The 15,026-nt window shown below is 38.3% G+C and overlaps 1 protein-coding gene across 2 annotated transcripts in view; it reads right to left on the bottom strand.

Moving 5' to 3' along the window:
- Window positions 1-615: 615 nt before the first annotated feature.
- The window catches only part of RMDN2 (regulator of microtubule dynamics 2), a 32,629-nt gene continuing 18,218 nt past the window's right edge, over window positions 616-15,026 (bottom strand). For both annotated transcript variants that reach the window (XM_036334827.1, XM_036334828.1), the window contains 7 exons: window positions 14,208-14,268; window positions 9,873-9,948; window positions 8,583-8,660; window positions 6,352-6,450; window positions 5,063-5,116; window positions 4,896-4,976; window positions 616-895 (listed from right to left, as the gene is read on the bottom strand). In XM_036334827.1, coding sequence (XP_036190720.1) covers window positions 842-895; window positions 4,896-4,976; window positions 5,063-5,116; window positions 6,352-6,450; window positions 8,583-8,660; window positions 9,873-9,948; window positions 14,208-14,268 — 503 coding nt within the window. In that variant the 3' untranslated portion in view covers window positions 616-841. The remainder of the gene's footprint in view (window positions 896-4,895; window positions 4,977-5,062; window positions 5,117-6,351; window positions 6,451-8,582; window positions 8,661-9,872; window positions 9,949-14,207; window positions 14,269-15,026) is intronic.

Raw genomic sequence — 15,026 nt, forward strand, 5'->3', positions numbered from 1 at the left:
GAAAGGAGTGGGAGAGAGAGGTAGAAACATCAATGATGAGAGTCATTGATTGGCTACCTCCTGCACGCCTCCTATTGGGAACTGAGCTTGCAACCCAGGCATGTGCTTTGAGCAGTAATCTACTATGACCTTCTGGTTCATAGGTCGATGCTCAACCACTGAGCCACGCCGGCCGGGCTATATTTTCTCTTTTACCAATGACTAGTTCACATCCTTTGCCCACTTTTCCATTTTTCATCCACATTAATGAAATTGTTTTGTAAAGTTTCCATTGAAGCAACAATAAAACACTCACCGGAGTCCATTTTATTGGATTGATTTAAGTATTTTATTTAAAGAAAGATTTAAAGAAAGATTCTGAAGACTACAGTTTGTTGATAGGAAAAATATAAAGCATACATTTTTTAAAGATCATTTTACTGATATTATAGGAAACAGACTTCTCCAAATAACATGATTGGTGTTGTTCTACTAGAGCAGGGGTGGGCAAACTTTTTGACTCGAGGGCCACAATGGGTTCTTAAACTGGACTGGAGGGCCAGAACAAAAGCATGGATGGAGTGTTTGTGTGAACTACTATAAATTCAAAGTAAACATCATTACATAAAAGGGTACGGTCTTTTTTTCAATAGTTTTATTCATTTCAAATGGGCCGGATCTGGCCCGCGGGCCGTAGTTTGCCCACAGCTGTACTAGAGAATGCATTCTACAGAAACATGACTTTCCCTTCAAATCTGAGTATATTACCCTTACATAAAAAGAGGATAATAAAAAACACGACTTTGATAAGTTTAATATTTAGTAGACCACATCTAATTTTTTGAAGAGTAAGTTCTTTTATTTACTTCTTCAAGGCAATGCTTATTTTTTTCATCTCTTCCTCTGCATTTTTATCCTATAAAGAAAACACAAATGCACAATGAAAATTCACACATTCCTCCTGATACTCAAGTACTTGGAAGTAGAACTCTGTTGATTGGGGGGAGACTTTTTTGAATGACCATTACAACAAAAATGTGGCTTTCTGAGGACCAGGCATGATTCAGATCTCTGAGAACATGAGTACCGTGGAGAACTATGTCCAGGCTCTTCCTCCACCAGGTGTGGAGGGGTAGCAAACAGGAAGGAGAGTGTTAATGATAACACTGTTTTCTTCTTCAACTCTAAGATATGGAAGAAGTCCTAGCCCTAGCAGCAGGATCTGAAGAAATCTGAGATTCCGCTGTAAGTCCCACACAGGCAAATACACATTTCTTTCCTGACATTCTCAGGGACTTTATAGGTAAGATTAAAAACCATATATGTTTGCCCAGTCGATGTGGCTAAGTGGTGAGTGTCGACCTGTGAACCAGGAGGCTACGATTCGATTCCCAGTGAGGGCACGTGCCTGGGTTGCAGGCTCAATCCACAGTAGGAGGTGTGCAGGAGGCAGCTGATCAATGATTCTCCCTCATCATTGATGTTTCTATCTCCCTCTCCCTCTCCCTTCCTCTCTGAAATCAATAAAGATATATATAGAGAGAGAAACCAAGATGGCGGCATAGGTAAACACCGGAAATTGCTGCCTCCCACAACAACTTCAAAAATATAACTAAAAGACAAAATGGATATCATCCAGAACCACAGGAAGGCTGGCCGAGTGGAAATTCTACAACTAGAAGGAAAGAGAAAAGCACACTGAGACTCAGAGGAGGTGCGGAAGTAAAGTGCAGAGGTACGGAGGCGCACGTGGAAGGGCTGGCAACTGAGGATGCTGTTGTCTTTTTCAATCGGGAGGGAGTCTCAAGCTCTCGACTGCTCTGAACTCCAGTTCTGGGCGAGTCTCTGGGGACCCAGACTCATATGGGGAGAAACTGGACTGTCTGGCATCGGTCAGAACTCGAGGGCAGCTTTTTCTCAGAGGTGCTTGTAGCGATTACCAGGACACTGAGATGCGGGGCCTCTTAGGGTAGGACTGAGGATCAGCCATAGCTGTTTGCTCCACCCTGTTGATTCCCTGAGACCTCGCCCCACCCAAGCTGTGTGCAGAGGCTTTTGCATATGAAAGGCCTGGCCCTTTGCAATCTGAAAATTACCTAACAAACTGCAGCTGAGTCAGAGAGACCCAGAACTTCTAAAAGAAGGCCCAAGGCCCCACAGCAGCTTGCATTGCTTCACAGCTGGGCCTCATCTGGGCACCTCCAAACCCAAACAAAGAAGAGGAATCTGCAGATCTCTCCATAGCTCCTGCTGGGTAGCCTCAGGCAGAGGCTAAATTAGCACCTCCTTAGAGATCCAAGAGCCAGTTTACCCAGTGGTCAGAGTGGGACCATCCAGATTACAACTCCTCAGATCCATAAGGGACACACTCAGGGGGCAGATTCAGTGAGCATTAAAGCCCCACTGAAGCAAGTCTTGCCCCAGAAGGGTGTCTCTAGCACAGAAGTTCTCCCACTGTAGACACAGCTGATTCTCACAGCCAATTGGCCTGGAGGTCAATTCCTCCCAGTGATACCTCAACAATCAAGGCTTAACTACAACAAGACTGTGCACAAAGCCCATAAAGGGGTGCACCAAGAGTGTCCACCTCAGGTAATTGGTGAGGCTGAGCCACTGGGCCCTATAGGACACCTAGCACAGAAAGCCACTCTATCAACACAGGGAAGCATAAAAAATGCGGAGACAAAGAAACAGGTCACAAATGACAGAAATGGAGGAAAGCAAACTACTGGATATAGCGTTCAAAACCACACTTAAAAGGTTTTTACAAGAATTTTCTAGAAACCGCCGATAAATTTAGTGAGACCCTCAAGAAATCTAGTGAGACCCTCAAGGATATGAAAAAGAACCAACTAGAAATTAAGCATACACTGACTGAAATAAAGAATATTATACAGACTCCCAACAGCAGACTAGAGGATCACAAGAATCAAGTCAAAGATTTGAAATACAAAGAAGCAAAAAACATCCAACTGAAAAAACAAAAAGAAAAAAGAATCCAAAGATATAAAGACGGTGTAAGGAGCCTCTGGGACAACTTCAAGCGTACCAACATCCGAATTATGGGGGTGCCAGAAGAAGAGAGAGAGCAAGATGTCGAAAACCAATTTAAAGAAATAATGACAGAAAACTTGCCCTACCTGGTGAAAGAAATAGACTTACAAGTCCAGGAAGCACAGAGAACCCCAAACAAAAGGAATCCAAAGAGGACCACACCAAGACACATAATTAAAATGCCAAGAGCAAAAGACAAAGAGAGAATCTTAAAAGCAGCAAGAGAAAAACAGTCAGTTACCTACAAGGGAGTACCCATATGACTGTCAGCTGATTTCTCAAGACAAACTATGCAGGCCAGAAGGGAGTGGCAAGAAATATTCAAAGTGATGAATACCAAGAACCTACAACCAAGATTACTTTACTCAGCAAAGCTATCATTCAGAATTGAAGGTCAGATAAAGAGCTTCACAGATAAGAAAAAGCTAAAGGAGTTCATCACCACCAAACCAGTATTATATGAAATGCTGAAAGGTATCCTTTAAGAAGAGGAAGAAGAAGAAAAAGGTAAAGATACAAATTATGAACAACAAATACACATCTATCAAGAAGTGAATCTAAAAATCAAGTGAATAATTAATCTGATGAACAGAATAAACTGGTGAATATAATAGAATCAGGGGCATAGAAAGGGAATGGACTGACTATTCTGGGCGGGGAAGGGGTGTGGGGGGTGCGGGAAGAGACTGGACAAAAATCTTACACCTATGGATGGGGACAGTGGCGGGGGGGTGTAAGGGCAGAGGGTGGGGTGGGAACCGGGTGGAGGGGAGCTATGGGGGGGGGGGGGAAGAGAGGAACAACTGTAATAATCTGAACAATAAAGATTTAATTTTAAAAAAATAAAAATAAAATAAAATAAATTAAAAAAGATATATATGTTTAAAAATAATGTTTATGATATTTAATTTTATACTTTTAGCCATATGTTTTATAGGACTCCATATATTGTTGTTTCTTTAAAACAAGTGTGTAAGTTAGAAACAGTGGCAATAAATTCAAGTGGTAGGATATCCTATTCATTTTTATATTTAACAAACATTTACCAAGCACCTATCAGAAAGAATTTAAGGAATGTAATACATTTAAAATAAACACATGAGGAAAACTGGACAACACAGATGTTTGAAGTAGCTGCTAGCTAGATTTTTTTTTTTAAACTGAAAGCTCTTCAATGGCTTTAATCATAAACATTAATACACTGACTCAACTGTAATGTCCAATCCACTAGAAGTTTACCTTCTATCAAAACAGTATGTTGTGAAAGTTGTGAGAAAATATGATGAGTAACCTAGGGTGTTAATGTATTACTTAAAAGAACTTATAAAAATGCCATAATTTGTTTATCTTTGTTGCCCTAGGGCTAGTTCAGTGCCTGGCACCTAGAAGCCCTAAATAAATGTCTGCTAAATTAGTGGTTAGGTGCTGGAACACAAGGACACTAGGAAAAAAGGCTAACCCTAACTCTGGGGACTGATGATGGCAAACCCACAGACACTCCTCTTGTTCAAAGGTAGGCAGCCTGTCTAGCTGCCTATGGAGGTCTAATCACCAGCTCTCCAGAATTATGCTATCCCCACTCTTTCTGCTGGGGCTTGTCCCATTACCTGCTGTCTCACACCTAACAAGTATCAGGATGGGTTAACTGCCAGCCCATGATTTGTGAGTCCTTTAAAGACACAAGGGGTCTCCTGGTGAAAGGCTACCTACAGCAAGCTTTAAAGCTTCGTAGTTCACGTAAGTCCAAGTGAAGAGGTTTTAGTATAGAAGAAAGCTCCAGATGTATGCCAGCCACTGTTCACATGGGAAGCTGGGGTAGTCCTGGTAAAATAATAGCGCTCTTTGGCACCGTCTGGGCTTACCTCTTTGGTAATACAAGGAAGCTGCTCTGCCAAATCATGGAACTTCATGGCATTCTCTGTTTGCTTAAGATCCCTGTAACACTAGAAATGGAGAAGAACCGATGTCAAAGGTAATCATCTTTTATGTAATGGAGTCAAAGTGATATTAAAACAGCCGTTTTCATTACCTTGGAAAGGTACATGTAATTGGACTTCGAAAAACCAGGGTGTAGCTCTTCAACCTGATTTTCAGAGAAAACAGAAAAAAGAAAAACAGGGTGATATTCAAGCAACAAAAACCACCAGTGGAGAGGACATACTTCAATAAATCAAATATTAACCAAATTGATTCAAACTGCCCTAAGAATTTAGGTTGGTTGTCTCTCATCTGAGTCCTTTTATTGGTTTCAAAGTATCCTTTGGGTGCAAAATAGCTTTTTAGCTTATCCATTACAATGAAATTATTATCATGGTCATAAAGCTTACAAAGCAATGGGATCCTTTAAGGTTTGGGGATTTCTTTGTAGAACCATCTCCCCACTTCTTCTTCTCTATCCTCTCTCTTTTCCTTTAGAGAACAAAAATAACTGGTCGTGTACTCCCAACCAACTGAGCCACTGGCAAGCATTCTAGGCAGCCACTAGTCCCTGTTCAGAAAGTGCAATGAAATCTAGTTCTCATTTTAGACTATATGATCTCTAATTCCCTCTCAGTTCTACAAGGTTAATCCTTGAAGCACACCCTACCCCCGCGCCCCCCCAAAAATATCAGCAGGTACAATATGTTGGACAATATCAGGTTCAAAGCCTGATTTTGTCTGTATTGTTACAAATCTGAAATCATAGGTGTGTGTGGGGGGGAATACCTTAGTACCTATAAGAATCTATAATTAATTCTAGACAAAGGTGAGGGGATTAGCACAACAGGAAGTCAGTTATATATGTGGGTATATTACACATTTACATGTGCGCGCACACACAGTACTGCTTAGAGTTTTATTCGTATAGCAATTATACATTTTAAAACACCAATGAAAATACTGATTTGATTTGATGCCCCAAAAATGTTTCATAGACTTGTCCACAACTTATGGAATGACTTTTAAAATAACTCTTCCTTTTGGCATCTTTTGGTTCTTTAAGATTAAACTGTGTCTACATTAGGCTAATCGGGAGTATTTGAGACCAAGTCTAATAATCAGGGCATAAATTTTTTTAAAACATATTCCCATGACCTGAAGAGTTGCTCTTGGATTTGGTAGTAAGGGCTGTTGTACCTGGGACCTTGGGCATAAACAGCTGCCGCTTGGATTTAAAACGTAACTCACATTATGAGAGGCTTAAAACAGAACTAGGATTCAAACTGTTAGAGATCTACACGAGGAGACAAGAACAATTTCCTTGACAAGGAAAGGTAGGAAAGACTGACCCAGATAGAACCCAGTGTGACACTAAAATAATGGATAGACAAAATACACCTTAAGGAAATTTTGCAAAGCTTCTTGTATAGTTGAGGTTGGTATTTTTCCAAACAGAGTAGCAGCCATCTTTTTCTCAATCCAGCTCAGTTTCGAGACCTGTAAATGCAGAGCAACATCACTCTTAGAAAGTGTTCGCCTTTTGAATGGATAATCTCTTCCCAATTAGATGTTTATGTATGTAACTATGTACGTATATGCATATAATACATCTAAATACATATCCATAAATAACATGAGAGATATCAGCTTTATGGTATTAATATTTTACTTCCTTTTTCATAGTTCAAAAAACTCTGATAAAATAAAAAGTATTAAAGGTAAAAAAAACAACAACTCTGAACTCTAAAAGCATTGGCTACAAAACCAATTTGAAATACTTGTAAGAAGATTTCAAATTGGGGTGGGGGTAAAGAATAATGTTAAATTAACTTTGTGCATCTGATCCATGACTCTCAGATGATGGCAAAATGTTTCTTGGCATAGTGGTACTAGCGACAAGATCCTGCCTTTGCTTTCTTCCCGCCTCCTCCATGCTGCTAACCTGACCCAGATGGAAGCATCTCAGAAATTTAAACAGGTGGACAATTCTCAACCCCGAGGGAATGTAGAGTGAGGGCCCAATTTACATATTCACAATCCAGGGGACATTTTTAAACCAATAACCATCAAAGTTAAATTCCATATTACCTTTTGTTTTTTGTTTTCTTTTAAAACTTTTTCATTTTCCCCAAATATGAATATTAGATGTTTATTATAAAAGATTAAAAGGACTCAGAAATGAATACTTAAAAGGGTATTGATGCTCTTAATATTTTTTTTTGTCTTCTTGTCCTTTTCATTACCAAAAGCGGTGGGTAAAAATTAATTACTGTGTGGTGTCCTTAGTTACTTTCTATGTGTTTTTATCTCTCCTTCATATTTTCCATCCTTTTGTTCCTCTGTTCTACATTCTAGGTAACTTCTTCAGATCTACCTTAGAGTTGTCTAATGCTCTCTTTAGTGGTACCCATCTACTGCTACAACTTTTCAATGAGTTTTCTTCTAATGCCAAATGATATACTTTACTGTAGTCCATGTTTCCACAATCTAAAGTCCTTTTAAAACTATTTCTATTCTTTTGTTGTTTCTGTAGCTCTCCATTCCTGGTGGCTTATTTCCCGTGCACTGCATTATTGTTGATGGTGAACTCATTCTCGCGGGGCCTCTCTGCGGGAGATTGATAAGGCCTGTGTGAAGGCACACTCCTCTGCAGAGGATTAGCATGAGCTTCTGCCATTCGTCCATGGCATGAACATCAGGTTTCATTTTTGCATTAAAATTTCCCTCCTGGGTGTTTGAAGCCTAAACAAATAATATACATTCAAGTTCCAGACTCATGTGAGGTTAGGTCAATGGTTTTTAAACTATAGAAGAGTCTCCTACCTTTAAGAAGACTCAGATTCTTAACACTTAAAACTGGAATAATAAAAACTGCTTATAAGAGATTATTTGAGAAAATTATTATTATCAGAGCCATTATAGGATTATTTGAGATAAGAAATGTAAGGCATAAAATGCTTATCTGATGTGTAGCAGGTGTTCAATAAAAGCAAGCTTCCTTCTTCATCCCTAATCCTCTTCAAGCCTCGTTTTAAAAGTTTCCTTTCTTGCTTACCTGAATTTTCTCATTCAGAAATAGCATTTATCTTCAGGGTAATTTTTCCTGCATTTCTTAAGTATTATTTTCACATTCTGTTAATTTTCCACAAACTAATGTCATTTAAGTCACTTGGTCTTAGACTTAGCAGCTGCCTTTATTTCTATATGTCTTGTGTCCCTTTCTAAATTAAGGTTTTGAACAAAAGGACAGTGCTTTATCTATCTTCTGGCCAGTGAGCACATAATTTATACTCAATCAACTCTGAATGAAAAACATGCTCCCAAACAACAGAGAGTAGTGCACCAACACCCCCCAAGAGAGCACAGAGGGAGATAATGTGCCTGCTACAAGGGGAAACAGAAAAGCAGTAAAGGAAGAAAATTTACATATTATTTAAAATAAATATATAAAATGTAAATATAAAACAAAAATATAAGTTATAAAATATAAATTTATAAACTCAAAGTTTGTAATGTTTCTATTTCCTTATAGTAGGCACTAGGTAAAACAATAAAAGAATAAATAAGTCACTAAAAATATATCATACAATCAGAATATATTCAAATAAGATTTATAAATAAAAACTTACAGCATAACAGTATCTTCCATTGAGGTAATACAAAAAGGGTTCTGCAGGTAATAATTGGATTGCTTTATCTAGATGTTCCTGAAAGAAAATCCCAAAGAAAAATCATCTCCCAAGGTTTCAAGGTAACGTTGTATGGAACTGTGACTAGTAAATTCAAAGAAACTTTACAATGTTGTTTCATCTTCCTCCTCAATCCCTATCATTAACACAACTCATTATTATCAATAATTCATTACCAAACATGATTGCTCAGAATTAGAACCAGAACTGTGACTATGATTTAATAAGACGACAGATACGTTAAAGCCAAAATCTATATATATAAAAAGCTAATATGCAAAGTGTCCCCTCGGGAGTTCGACTGGGAGAATGGGAGTTTGATGGCTCGCATGACGTGTGCTGACCACCAGGGGGTGGCGCGAAACATGGCAGGCAACTAGTAGCAGCAGCAGCAGCAGCAGTGGGACTCTGAGGGAACAAGGGAAGGAGGAGGTGGGGAGGCAGGGAGGCAAGGGAACCTGATCGGCCCTGATCACCGGCCAGGCCTAGGTACCCTACCCGTGCACAAATTTCGTACACTGGGCCTCTAGTGTCACTATAAAAACAGAAAATGCCCAGTCACATTATTATCTGCCTATGACTTGCCCAGCTAAGTTTTTGATTCAGAGGCAAGCTTACAAATATCAAATGATGAGGGTACAATGGAGGAAAAAATAGCAGAACTGGATGGGAGAGGAATCTACTCCACTGACATCATCAAATGGTTACAGGGGGTTGAAGAACAAAGAACTTTCTGCCCATCACTATAATTACTGAAACTGAGGGGTTATTTATTGAGCTATGACAACTACAGGCACATGATACATGACGTGTATTGCATTACTTATTTTATTCATCTACCATGGTCATTTTAAGGCTGAGATTGGATTCTACTCTACCTGTAAATCGATATGCAGAAAATGTTAATAATTAGTCCAGTCATGCTTACAGTATTGGTGAGCTCATGGCCAACAGGCTAATTCTCTATCTTTGAAAAAATTATACTTGTCTACTATGTGACTTTTTTTAAGATCTAGAATAATAATAATCTCTAATCACCCAAACAGTTTGATTCCTTTTGGCACAGTACTATTTGAAGAATGTCATTTCATTTTATTTAAATAAAAAGGATGAATTCGTAGAGGTTAATTTGTTGAATAATTTCATTTAGACATGTTAATGGAATATATAGCTACATTAAAACATTTTTGCCCCGCCCTGGCCCAAAACATTTTTTATATCAAGAAATACCTTGAAGCAATATCCATAGTTGACTTTGTTTTGTAAGCCCTCAAACTCAGATACATAGCCACACAAAACCGCATACCTGAAAAAAGTAAAAACAGTGGATATTGTGTGAACTTATTCAAATACCATCAAATATAACAGTTAAAAAATGTCTTTGGCCCAGCTGGTGTGGCTCAGTGGTTGAGCATCAACTTATGCTCCAGGAGGTCATGGTTTGATTCCCAATCAGGGCATATGCCCAGGTTTCAGGCTCAATCCGCGGTGTGGAGTGCGCAGGAGGCAGCCAATCAGTGATTCTCTCTCATTATTGATGTTTCTATCTTTCTCTCCCTCTCCCTTCCTTCTGAAATCAATAAAAAGTATATCTCTAAAAATGTCTTTGAAGTAGTCATTAATATTTAACAAAAGTATTCATGTGGATGCAAGGGCCCTGAAAACAATGAATACTTGACATGAATGTGAGACCAGTTTCCTCATCTATAACTGAGGACACCACCACCATCTATCTCATACGCATGCTGTGAGGGTAGATACCCAAAACATGTAATTGCTTGGAATACTGCCTGGCATATAGTGAGTTTCAAGAAATGTTAGCTGCCACTATCAACATCATCAACATTAAAGTCACAAAGAGGCTCTCAGAAAAAAATCTAATCATGAAAGCATTAAATTGAAAAATACATTGGATCAACAAGCCCCCGCTTCTTCTTTAAAAATTAAAATTAAAATGTCATGGCCTCCTTTAATGTCATTTCAAGATAAAAATAAGTATGATGACTCAAACTAAGTGAAGTCAAAGGTAATTGTAGAATAAGCTTTTCCAAAAAATTTCCCATGTCCTTCTACCCTTCCTTGGAAACACTGCATTACTAGAACAGAGCCGCCCGTGGACTGTTTACTTTTTTTCCCAATGGGAACATAAAATTTACATAAATAATTACTTGACTATAAATTAAATATGATGTCTGTTCAGCAATTTGCTCACTCTAAAAATTGGGGATATATTACTTTTCACATTCAGAGTGCTTCTGTCTGTGCAAAAGTCTTTGGAGCATTTATTTCAGAGTGTTCCTGTATTAGGCAAAATATTCCTTTGCCTAAGCATTTCAAGAGGAGGTGTTAATTTTCACCTGCATCATTCTAACTGAAACGAAAAAGGGAATTCTGGGTGTTACTGAACTCTGCTGTTTCTGTGGATAAGCGTAACTTTCAAGTATGGATATGAAGTGAACAATTTTCTTATTTTGGAAAAGTAACACTGTTTCAGGACACAAAAGATCACATAGTTCACGTAACTTAGGCACAACCAATGAAATGACCACTTCTCAATTATGACTTTTTGACTTCCTACCTTCCCAGTTTCTACATCATCAATGGAATCTGCGACTGTGGAAGCAAGAATGATGACTAAGTCAACCTACTAAAAATGATGTGAACACTTACTAGATGAGCAGATACATACTACCACTCGCAAATTGTCAAATCAGAGTGCATTTCACATACATCTCTGCAGCCACCAGAGAATTTGTGATGAGATGACAGGAGAAAGACTCTTGAGCTCATCAGTGGTAGCCACTACTGTCCCTTCGATGCTTTTTTTTAAAAAAATATATATTTTATTGATTTTACAGAGAAGAAGGGAGAGGGATAGAGAGTTAGAAACATCGATCAGCTGCCTCCTACACACCTCCTACTGGGGATGTGCCCTTGACTGGAATCGAACCTGGGACCTTTCAGTCTGCAGGCCGACGTTCTATCCACTGAGCCAAACGGATTAGGGCCCTTCCACGCTCTTTTGAAATGCTCTCTGTTCTGTCATTCCTCCCAGAGGGTTCCAGAATGTGGAGTAAAGTTCCACACAACTGCGTATCCAAACTCCCCACTTTTGTTATGGGTGTTGTAACTTATTTGGACTTAAAACCTTAGGCCACTTTTTAAAAAATAAACTTTTATTTCAAAGTAGCTTGTGATGTTCAGGAAAGGTGCAAAGACAGCACAGAGTTCTCATGTACCCATATCCAATTTTCTCTATTGTTTTCATCTTACATTACTAGACTATATTTATCACACCTGTATCAATATTGACCTCCAATACTGATATATCTTCACAATGAACCAACATTAACAAATTATTAACTAAATTCCACTTTATTCAAATTTTCATCTGTTTGTCCCTAATGTTCTTAAATTTTGACACTTTCTCCCCTTCCTTCCTTCCATATTATTCCTATTAGTTAACACCTTGTTCTGTAGCTTTTAACGTGAAAATCTTCTTAATTACTACTGTTATCCATCATATGCCCTGTTCCTCCTAATTTATGCTATTTTCTAATTTTTATAAAAATGCCTTCTATATCTTTCCCCAGTGACAAAACTACTAATCACGCTAGTGTTTAAGACATAGACCTGGAACTCTAGAATCATCTCTAGGTTGACAAGGATATTGACAATCGCTATTCTGTGGAATAATGAGGCCCAAACCCTCCTGTCAGCATGGACAGTGCAGAAGCTTGCCCACATTTCTACATCTTGTTCACAAGAATTTTAGGAGTGAACTTGCCTTAATGCCTTGCTTAAATCCAGATACACTAGCTCCATTTCCCTATTCTATCTACTAGCAAAGAAAAAAAAAAAGACCATGTCACATTTTAAGAAAATCTATGTTGGGTCTATTTGAACGTCCTTATCCAGAGATTCAGAGAACAACCCAACTAACCATCAGGGCTGGAATTAAAGGAAAAGAATCTATGTTCACTGATCTACAGTGGTGGAATCAACCTTCTAATTTCTGAAAATGAGAACTACTTAATGCACATGTGGTAGTTCTAGGCTTTTATAGTGCTCTCAGCACATTCTCTCCAAGTTACTCTTAAGAAAAAAAACATGCGATTTATGAAATCATTACATGAAATATGTACATTTTCCCTTATAAATAAGCTGTCACTAGAGTCTTATTTTTTTTATACTCCCTTCAGAAGTCTGCTTCTTTAAAGTCTAAAGTACTATGTATCTTCCTACATATCATAAATTCACAATACACCTGACCACTTTTCCCAAAGGATCAGCACTGCTTTTCTGGCGATCAGTTCCACCTACGTCTCTGGGTGGGTGCTGTTGTTTTTTACATTGTTCAGCATTAAAAATGTAACTTAAGTTGTTACTTCCTAAACTCTCAAGTCCATGGGAACGCTGAAGAAAGTTAATTCACAACATGGTCTATTGCCTCCACCTAGAGGTCATTCTAACTACACGCATCTTGACAAAAATTCTGTATTTTATTGGCATTGATATGTAATATATCTTTAATAATCGACAAACATTCTTTTTCAACAACTACTAAAACAACTCCGTTCATTGTCCTGCAGCACTTCTGCCTGAGCATGAATGCTATTTATACTGGACAAAAGCAGAGGGAGAATAATGTGATAGAATACTGAGTATTTAAGAACATAAGCTCTGCCTTTGTTTTTCCATTTGTTGTGTGAGCCTTGGATATTAATCTACTCATCAACACACACACAGCCTTGCTTACCTCATCTGTAAAATGAAAACAAGTTGTTCTGTGAATCACATGCTCCGAGGCATGTGGATATAATTTGTGAACAGTAGAGCACAACAAATATGTAAGACATTATTTATAATTAAGGTCAGGCCAATTTGGCTAACAAACTGCAAATCCATTGGTGGTTTTAGTCTCTTGATTCCAGAACAGAAAGCTTGTGTAGCCTTAAAGTTACAAAGCAATTTCATTCTGGAAAAGATGAAGATGAAAAACAAGCCTTTAAAATAATATGGTTTTTCAGTTATTCCCTCAGTGTTAGTCTTTTACGATAATTATTCCTAAGGATTTCGCCTTTTATTTCAAAATGAAGGCTTATAAACCATCACATAGCCCTGTGAACCATGGGTCTGCAAACTTTTGCTGCAGGGCCAGCGAGCAAACATGTTCGATTCTGAGGTCAGAGCGTCTCTGTTGCAACTATTCAACTTCATCACTCCATTTGGGTTAGAAACACAGCATCATTTTAGCTTTTGTGTATTGTTTTTTTAAGTTATGTTAAATTAGTTTTAATTAGAATTTATCAAATTCAAAGCCACTGGACTTGGTAGATTCACTTATGAAATCTTCAATAAAAGTTCACCTTAAATGTATTTAAAATATACACAATGAAAAATACCTGAGAATAAACAGAACAAGAACAGTTACTGTTATCTACTAAATAGGTTTTTCAGCGAATGTGACAGACAGGTTAAATAAGTCAATCATGTTTTTACATTTCATTGTAATTCAGAGAGGCATGTTAGAATTTGAAGGCTGCATAAATTCTATGTACTTACCACAGATGACAGTGTCCATTCATGGGGGCTCTAGTAACAGCTTTTTCACCTAAAGTCTTTCCTGAAAGATAAACGGACTTACAATTAGTACCTTCATGTGAGTTGGTGGAGGGTAGATTATTGAATTAAATTACTGGTTTCCAAAGTATGGTCCCAAGACCAGAAGCTTCACTTGGAAACTTGCTAGAAAGCAAAAGCTTTGACCACAGGGGAGTGTTTAAAATTGATGACTCTCAGAACATTTAACATTGATATACTTTAATTTTCTGAGTAGACATAAAAAAATCAGTTTGTTCCCTGTGGTTAAATTTTTATTTACTTTCAAGTTAATAACTCTCTTGTCTACATTTTGTCTATGGCCTGCACAATGAATTGCTGTGGAAAAACTATCCCCATAAAGCGGGTGATGAATATGTGAAGAACAAGAGGAGGCTTCCTCCCACCCTCCTCCCACTGAGACAGAATTATGGCGCAGAGGTCAACTGGCAAGGAAAACTACGGTGCAAGAAAAGTAGTTACCGGAAGTTTGAAAAGTAGTTACCGGAAGTTTCCCTTCTTGGAAATAAAAAGGACAGAAAGAGAGACTGGAAAGAGGTCTGGAGTGCCCTGCTGCTTCTTCCTCTTGCTGTCTTAGACAAGGAAAGCTTGGGAAAGAGAGGACTTGGGAATGCACGAATTAAAGAAGTTTCACATCAAATTATTGCCCTGAAGGTCGTCATGGAGTTAAGGAGCGTTTTGCTGGAAAGGGTTTTGCTCTGCAGTGCGAGTCAAGGGGACATGCGTATGTATAGACAGCTTGACATTCTGGCTGGTTTTCTT

Source organism: Myotis myotis, unplaced genomic scaffold, assembly GCF_014108235.1.
Source record: "Myotis myotis isolate mMyoMyo1 unplaced genomic scaffold, mMyoMyo1.p scaffold_m19_p_14, whole genome shotgun sequence".
NCBI classification, from domain to species: Eukaryota; Metazoa; Chordata; class Mammalia; order Chiroptera; family Vespertilionidae; genus Myotis; species Myotis myotis.